Below are 8,104 nucleotides of genomic sequence, written 5' to 3' on the forward strand. Positions count from 1 at the left end.
AAAAAAAAAAAAAGAAAAAAAAGAAAAAGATACAATAACCTAATCAATTAAAGAATAGGAGGATTAATACATCATACATAAAGAACACCAGTGAATCGACAAGAAGAAGTCACATAAGCCAACTGAAAAATGAGCAGAGTAAGAACTGACAGTTCACAGATAAATTAAAATGGTCAATCATGGCAAATGACGTTCAGTTTCACTAGTAAACAAAGAAATTAAAATAAAATTACATTAAAAAAATCCACTAGATTGGTAATAATTAAAATAATTGGTAACATTCAATATCAGCATATTTTATTCAATATGCTAGGGAAATTGGTATTCTCATAGACTGGGAATATAACTTTTAGGAAACAATTTGGCAGTATCAAAAATATATATTCTATATAGCTTTATATATATGTACATATATATATAACTGTATACATGTAAAATATATATAGCTTTCTGAGACAATGTCTCACTCTGTCACCCAGGCTGGAGTGCAATGACGCAATCTTGGCTCACTGTAGCCTCTGCCTCTTGGGTTCAAGCAATTCTCCCATCTCAGCCTCCCAAGTAACTGAGATTACAGGCTAATTTTTGTGTTTTTAGTAGAGATGGGTTTTTGCCATGTTGGCCAGGCTGGTCTTGAACTCCTGACTCCAATGATCTACCCGCCTCGGCCTCCCAAAGTGCTGGGATTACAGGCGTGAGGCACTGCCAGTAGCCGGCAGTATCAAAATATTAAATGCACATACTCTTTAATATAATTAAATATACATAGTAATTACATTTCTAGGAATATATCCTAAAAGTAGCAGGAAGTAACTAGCTCTTGTTAAAAAAAAAAAAAAAAAAAAGGAATATATCGTATACAACGCTTAGGCAAAGACTGTGTTAATCACATTGTTTATAAGAGTGAAGAAAAAAAAAATAAGTGTTTAATCTCTCACACATGTATTAAGTGAAAAAATGAATCACAGAAGAGGGTGCATGATGTCATTTATGTTGAAACAGAAGTAACATGTGCATGCACATGTGAAAATATGCAGGAAGGCCGGGCGTGGTGACTCACGCCTGTAATCCCAGCACTTTGGGAAGTCAAGGTGGGTGGATCACTTGAGGCCAGGAGTTCATGACCAGCCTGGCCAACATGGTGAAACCCCATCTCTACTAAAAATACAAAAATTAGCTGAGCGTGGTGGTGCATGCTTATAATCCCCACTACTCAGGAGGCTGACGCAGGAGAATTGCTTGAACCCAGGAGGCGGAGACTGCAGTGAGTGGAGATGGGGCCACTGCACTCCAGCCTGGGCAACAGAGTGAGACACCATCTCAAAAAAAAAAAAAAAAAAAAATTCCAGCCGGGTGCCATGGCTCATGCCTGTAATCCCAGCACTTTGGGAGGCCAAGGTTGGTGGATCACCTGAGGTTGGGAGTTTGAAACCAGTCTGACCAACATGGAGAAACCCAGCTCTACTGAAAATACAAAATTAGCCAGGCGTGGTGGGGCAAGCCTGTAATCCCAGCTACTCAGGAGGGTGAGGCAGGAGAATCGCTTGAACCTGAGAGTCAGAGGTTGTGGTGAGCTGAGATTGCTCCATTGCACTCCAGCCTGCTTGACAAAAGCCAAACGCCGTCTCAACAAAACAAAACAACACAGAAACAAAACCAAAAACAAACTCCTTCCATGGCTGCCCTCTGCCTGTGATATTAGCAGACCAGATCCTGGGAGATCAGGCACTGCTGACTCCTAGGCTCTTCTCTGACTGCCCCTCCTCACTCAGTAACAGTAAGTCCTGGTGGTTCCCAGACACCCGGAGCTACTTCTGTCTTCTCTGCCTGGACTGTTCTGCATTTTCTTTATCTAGTACAGTTCCGTGAGGATCAGCAAGTGTATGTTCCCATGCAATCAACAGTCCTATCAAAATATAGGACATTTTCATCTTCCTGGAATGTTCCCTTGTGTGCCCTGTTAACAAGCAATCTTTTTCCCACACCCTGCGACAGGCAACTACTGATCTGATTTCCACCACTATGGATTGGTTTTGCCACACACTGTGGCTCATCCCTGTAATCCCAGCACTTTGGGGAGGCCAAGGCAGGAGAATCCCTTGAGCCCAGTAGTGGTGGTGTATGCCTGTAGTCTCAGCTACTCAGGAGGCTGAGGCATGAGGATCATTTGAGTCTGGGAGGTTGAGGCTGCAGTGAGCCATGATCACTCCAGCCTGGGTGACAGAGAAAGACACTGTCTCAAACCAAAACCAAAACCAAATCAAAATTAATATTATGTCAGTCTCTGATTTAAATAAAGCAAAACTATTTCAGAGTCATCACCTCCTGGAAACCTGTCCTGATATCCCTGCTGGGTTAGGTCTGTGCTTGTTACCTTCTACCCACTGTCTGTGTTCGTTACCTTCTATCTATCACCAGTATGGCAAGAATACATTGTTTCATTAGTTGAGCACCTACTTCCCTAATCCAGAGGGGCCTGTGTCTTACTGCCAGCCCTAGTAGGTGCTTAGAAAATGTTTATTAAATGAAGGACTAAATCAGAGAGATTTGAGAAGATCATAGAGAAGAGAGGGTCAGTGTGGTAGAGGGGGGTTTAAAAGGTTATAAGAGGTTAGAGAGGTCAAGGGTCAGAAGAGATGATCGAGTTTGGGGATCAGAAAGGTCAGAATGAAATCAGAGAGATCAATGTGGTTAAAGATGTCAAAGGTCGGCCAGGCGCAGTGGCTTATGCCTGTATTCCTAACACTTTGGGAGGCTGAGGCAGGCGGATCACAAGGTCTAGAGATTGAGACCATCCTGGCCAACATGGTGAAACCCCGTCTCTACTAAAAATACAAAAATTAGCTGGGCGTGGTGGCATACGCCTGTAGTGCCAGCTACTTGTGAGGCTGAGGCAGGAAGGAGAATTGCTTGAACCCAGGAGGTGGAGGGTACAGTGAGGTGAGATTGTGCCACAGCACTCCAGCCAGGCGACACAGCGAGACTCCTCAAAAAAAAAAAAAAAAAAAAAAAAAAAAAAAAAAAAAAAAAAAAAAAAGACGTCAAAGGTCAGGAAAATTAAAAAAGTCACCAGGTGGGTCATTGAGGTAGGAAGAGTTCAGAGAAGATAAAAGAGAGGATGAAGGACTCAGAGACTACCCAGGGGGTCAAGAAGGCCACAGACAAGCTCAGAAAGGATGTCAGTGTCTCACCACCGGGCTAAGGTCCCAGGCCGGGGTGGGGCGTAGCTGTTGTGCCGGTGCAGATATAGGAAGTCTCTTCCAGGGCCCTGTGCCAGCTCAGTGATCTCCTGGGCCCACCACCGTGCCTGCCGGTAGCTGCTGCACTTGAGAATCAAGGACCTGGAACAATGAGATGGACCCTAAATCCTCGCCCTCCATACCTACGGTCTTGCCCAGAGACCTCTCCTGTCTTTCCCACTTCCTCCCTTAGTCCCTAATCACAGCTCCACAGGGACAGGGCCTGTATGGATCTGCCTTATTAATTTATTTATTTTGTTTTTGAGACAGAGTTTCACTCTTTCGCCCAGACTGGAGTGAAGTGGCACAATCTCGGCTCACTACAAACTACCACCCTGGCTTCAAGTGATTCTCCTGCCTTAGCCTTCCAAATAGCTGGGATTACAGGTATGCACCACCATGCCTGGCTAATTTTTGTTAAGTAGAGATGGGGTTTTACCATGTTGACCAGGCTGATCTTGAACTCCTGACCTCAGGTGATCCACCCGCCTCCGCCTCCCAAAGTACTGGGGTTACAGGCGTGAGCCACCTCGCCTGGCCATATCTGCCCTACTCATAGTTGGATCCTAGTATTCTATCAGCAACTAGTATTGTACCAGGCACTTAGGTTTGTAGAATGAACAAATGAACAAATGGAATTTTCTTTATGTCAGCAGTTCCTTTCCCAGGCTTCTACCAACCCCCTTTCTCTGGGCCCAGATGCTAGGAGCAGTCCCAAGCATCTGGCTGGACCAGTTCCCTGATTCAAAACTATTTCCGGATCCAGGGAGGTGGAAAACCCTTCCTCTCTCCTGTGGTCTCTTTTTTTTTTTTTTTTTTTTTGAGACAGAGTCTCGCTGTGTTGCCAGGCTGGAGTGTAGTGGCTGCTCGATCTTGGCTCACTGCAACCTCTGCCTCTTGGGTTCAAGTGATTCCCTTGCCTCAGCCTCCTGAGTAGCTGGGACTACAGGCGTGCACTACCACACCCGGCTAATTTTTTGTATTTTAGTAAAGACAGGGTTTCACCATATTGGCCAGGCTGGTCTTGAACTCCTGACCTTGTAATTCGCCTGCCTCGGCCTGCCAAAGTGCTGGGATTATAGGCGTGAGCCACCACGCCCTGCCTCCTATGGTATCTCTTACTCAAGTCCAGGCAGGGCTGTGGGCTGGCTCACCACTCACCAGCTGTCTCTTACACCAGGGAGGCCTTACCTGTGGGAGGTATCAATCCGTACGCCGTACCGTGCCTCTGTGCTCCGTTTCCCCACCTGCACCTCAAAGCCAGGGTCGAAGAGCTGAACAAATGAGATGGCGCCCGTCTCGAGGCACATGTACAGCAGGAAGGAATCCTTCACCACCAGCCACCTAGAGCGGAAGGGCTCCCTGTGTTCCTCTCTGCCCTTGCAAATTCCTTCCTCACCACTACCTACTGCCCAGCTGCTTGGCCACAGCCCATACCTCTTGGACCAGCGATAACAAACTTGGTCTCGGCCACAGCAGGTAAGGCCAGGAACTCGGTGGCCACCTGAGCGCTTCCGGATCATCCCCTCCCTGTGGGACAATCAGGAAGAGTTGGCAGATGAGGACTCTAGACCGCCAGCCCACCTTGCACGGCCTGCCCCATTCTCAGACAGGGAGAAATTAACAGTGATGTCTATGGATAGCTGGGTGAAGGGTGCCAGACACTCACAGTCCTTTGCAGCCCAGGTCTGGGATAAAGGACAGCTGACTGACTTCCAGGAACTCTGTCTGTAGAGGAAAACAAAAGCCCAGAGGAGACACCTGGCAGTCAGCCCCTCAGACCTTGGGGTCCCTGGCTCTCTCCCGCTGCAGGTCTGATTATCCTGCTCCACATCTAAAATCAGTCCCTGGACCTTACCAGGGCATGGTAGTTGCGATAGAAAGACATGGTCAAGAGGCGGTTGAGGTAATTCTCCAGGTATTTCTGAAGTGGGGATGAGAGAGAGAGAGAGAGAGAGAGACAGATGGGACCAGAGCCATTTGCACCTCCGATGCCTTCCCGGAGGACCTGGTGTCTGGTCCCACCTGTTTGCTGGCTGCATGTCTGGTAGAGCCCTCAGGACCTGCTCGGGGTAGAGAGGGCATCTCTCTGTTGGCTGCCTCTCGGCCTGGAGAATAGGCAACGGCAAAACTGGAAAGGATAGATGAGGGTCAGGTATGAGCTGGAAGGCTGGGTGCTCCGGTTCTTGAAAACACTGGAGACAGGGGCCTGGAGGAAAAGAAGAGGCCTGGAGGTGGCCGGGGGCAGTGGCTCATGCCTGTAATCCCAGCACTTGGGGAGGCCAAGGTGGGTGGATCACTTGAGCTCAGGAATTTGAGACTAGCCTGGGCAACATAGTAGAACACATTTCTACAAAATATGCAAAAATTAGCTGGGTGTGGTGGCTGTGGTCTCAGTGACTCGGGAGGCTGAGGTGGGAGGATCGCTTGAGCCCAGGAAGTTGCAATGAGCCAAGATCATACCACTGAATTATAGCCTGGGTGACAGGACACCTTGTCAAAAACAAAAAGGCCTAGAGGCTGGCAAAAAGAAGGCTCCCTATCCTGGGAATGGAGACTAGAAAAGGGTGAGGCTGCCAAGGACATTTTGGGCATCCAGCCCGGCTGAGATGCTGGCACAGAACCATGGACAGGGAAAGCTGAGCAGGAAAAGTTTCCTGGTAACTGGGGTCAGGAGAGGTGGCCCAGTGGCCAGAGCCACTGCAGGGAGGAAAGGCTGTGGCCCAGGGGCAGGGGAGGAGGGCAGACACAGAAAGGAGGGTGGGGGGCACCTGCCCTCTACAGGAAGCAGTTCGGTCCCCCTCACCGAGCCAGAGGGAGCAGACTCATCAAGACTTTATGTCTCAGGAGGTCCCGATGCAGCTCCTGAAAATGACGGAACTTCTTCTTGGTTGTCCAGGTAAAGTCGCCGTGAGTCAAGCGGACAGAATACAGAGTACAGGTTCCCACCTAGGGGTGTGACAAACTGAATGGATGTTCCCTGCATGGGTCCCTGCCTCCCTACTCTGGTCAGCCTTCCCTTTCTGGCCTCCCTAGGGCCAGCCCAGCCACCTTGGATCCACCCTGACCCGCCCTCCCTTTCCCCCTCCCTGGGGCCAGTCTAGCCACCTTGGATCCGCTGGTATATCTTTCAGTCCCCACCACCTGGGCTGTGACAGGGACCCCAGTTGCGAACACCAAGGGGTGCACTTTCAGAGGCTGAAGATCATAGATGGCCAGAAACGGGTGCATCCGGTCGGCTGGGAGGAAAGAAAATCAAGGAGGGCAGACCCCAGTAGGCCCCAGCCCCCGGGCCCCGACCCGCCTCTCCTCCCTGCAGGCCATCCATATTCCCTGTGTACCTGGGTCCTCTCCCTCTCTCAGAGTGTTCACCTCATCGGACTCCATCTGGAGCTGGCTGGAGTCCAGGTCGCCCCCAGTGGGGAAGAGGCTCTCAGGGGTCGCCGTCATCCTAGGAATATGGGGAATCCTCAGGGAGGCAAGGTGCCCTGCAGAACCCGCCCCCCGCATCCTAACTCTTGCAGCCCTCCTTCTCTTGCAGGTCCTCCCCTTCCCCCCATGGACTCCTGACCGCCCCTCTGACGACGCCCGGCCAGTTTGCAACGCCCCACCGACCCCCTTCTGGGCCCCATCCCCTACCTTAATCCCTCTTCCGTAATCCCAGTCCCAGTCCCTAGCCCCCGCCCCATCCCGTAACCAGAGCCCCGGGGAACACCCAGCCAGGCCCGGAAGGCTCCGACCTGGGGCTGCACAGCAGCTGTGCCGGGAAGCAGCCCCGGGTGGTCCAGAGAGCGCGGGGCTGCCGGGCTCACGCCAGGCCAGGGGGGCCGGGCAGGGGGTCCAGGCGGGAATGAGGAAGTTACGCGATCCCCGCCGAGGGCGGGGAGCAACCCTGAAATCTGAGTGTGCAGCTGAGTGTGGAGGCCCCGTAGCCCGAGCCTGTTCCCTCCCCCCACGATTTCCTGGGCCTGGCATCCCCGCGCGCCCCTTCAAGGCCCCCTCACCCTGGCAGTCGGAGCCTGCGCCAGCGCGGGTTCCCGAAGCCAAGAGAGCAGAGCGGAGTAGCAGCCGGAGCCCACGCCCCAGCGGGCCGGGGCGGGGCCGGGACTCAGGGCCTGCCCTTGGGGGCGGGACGGCCCCCGGCCTCACCTCCGCGGGATTCTCGTCTGTCCTGTCCCGCCCCCGCCACCCCGCGCGTCGCCGGGAGCTCTGGGGCTGCTCTGTGCCCTGCGGGCCTGCAAGGTCCCCTCGGTGCGGCCGGGAAGTGCTGCCCGGCGTCGGGGCGTCCCGCGCTGTCAGTCCCAGCGTGCCCGGTCGCCTTCTCCCAGGAACAGCTCTGCGCGCATCCCTCCGCTCCGTGCCAGTCCCGGGACCCTCCAGCCGCGAACGCTGTTTGGGTCCTGGGGGACGCGCCTCCGCTGCCGGAGCTGCCGGTGGGTGCCCCACTCCCGGGCCCGCTGCGTGCCACCTTCGGCCTAGCCCGGATAGCATTTGTACCTGGAAGGAATGAGGGCGTAAAAGGCTCGAGGGCCGGTGGCTATAAACCCATTAGTGTATGAGAGCGGGCATTCTTTCATTCATTCACCAAACATTTATTGCGTGCTTACTCCGTGCCGGACACTGAGAGTAAGGTACTAAGATGGTTACGGAGCTTGCTTCGCTGGAATTGGCAGTCTAGGGGGAAACAAAATCTCTTCGAGTATTTCAATCTTTTTTAAAAAGCAGATTTATTTGTCTCTTCTTTTGATAGACATATGGGTTTCTAGTTTTGTCCGTTGTTAATAAAGCTCCTGCAGGCTGGGGTGGCTCACAGCTGTAATCCCAGCACTTTGGGAGCCAAAGCAGGCGGATCACAAGGTCAGGAG

At 52.0% G+C, this 8,104-nt stretch overlaps 1 protein-coding gene across 6 annotated transcripts in view; it reads right to left on the reverse strand.

Annotated features, from left to right (window-relative positions):
• The window catches only part of PLD2 (phospholipase D2), a 16,615-nt gene extending 9,255 nt beyond the window's left edge, over positions 1-7,360 (reverse strand). For 2 of the 6 annotated variants that reach the window (XM_037727223.1, XM_037727222.1), the window contains exons 1-10: positions 6,879-7,065; positions 6,581-6,690; positions 6,348-6,478; positions 6,046-6,188; positions 5,265-5,370; positions 5,098-5,163; positions 4,909-4,967; positions 4,677-4,769; positions 4,431-4,583; positions 3,192-3,341 (exon numbers count right to left, since the gene is read on the reverse strand). In XM_037727223.1, the coding sequence (XP_037583151.1) occupies positions 3,192-3,341; positions 4,431-4,583; positions 4,677-4,769; positions 4,909-4,967; positions 5,098-5,163; positions 5,265-5,370; positions 6,046-6,188; positions 6,348-6,478; positions 6,581-6,690; positions 6,879-6,928 (1,061 nt within the window). In that variant the 5' untranslated portion in view covers positions 6,929-7,065. Of the gene's footprint in view, positions 1-3,191; positions 3,342-4,430; positions 4,584-4,676; positions 4,770-4,908; positions 4,968-5,097; positions 5,164-5,264; positions 5,371-6,045; positions 6,189-6,347; positions 6,479-6,580; positions 6,709-6,878; positions 7,066-7,243 lie in introns of those variants that run through there. The other 4 variants (XM_017496779.2, XM_037727221.1, XM_017496777.2 and 1 more) reach the window with 4 other exon arrangements.
• Between the last annotated feature and the right edge of the window lie 744 nt (positions 7,361-8,104).

This window comes from Cebus imitator, unplaced genomic scaffold (genome assembly GCF_001604975.1).
Source record: "Cebus imitator isolate Cc_AM_T3 unplaced genomic scaffold, Cebus_imitator-1.0 Scaffold223, whole genome shotgun sequence".
Taxonomy (NCBI): Eukaryota; Metazoa; Chordata; class Mammalia; order Primates; family Cebidae; genus Cebus; species Cebus imitator.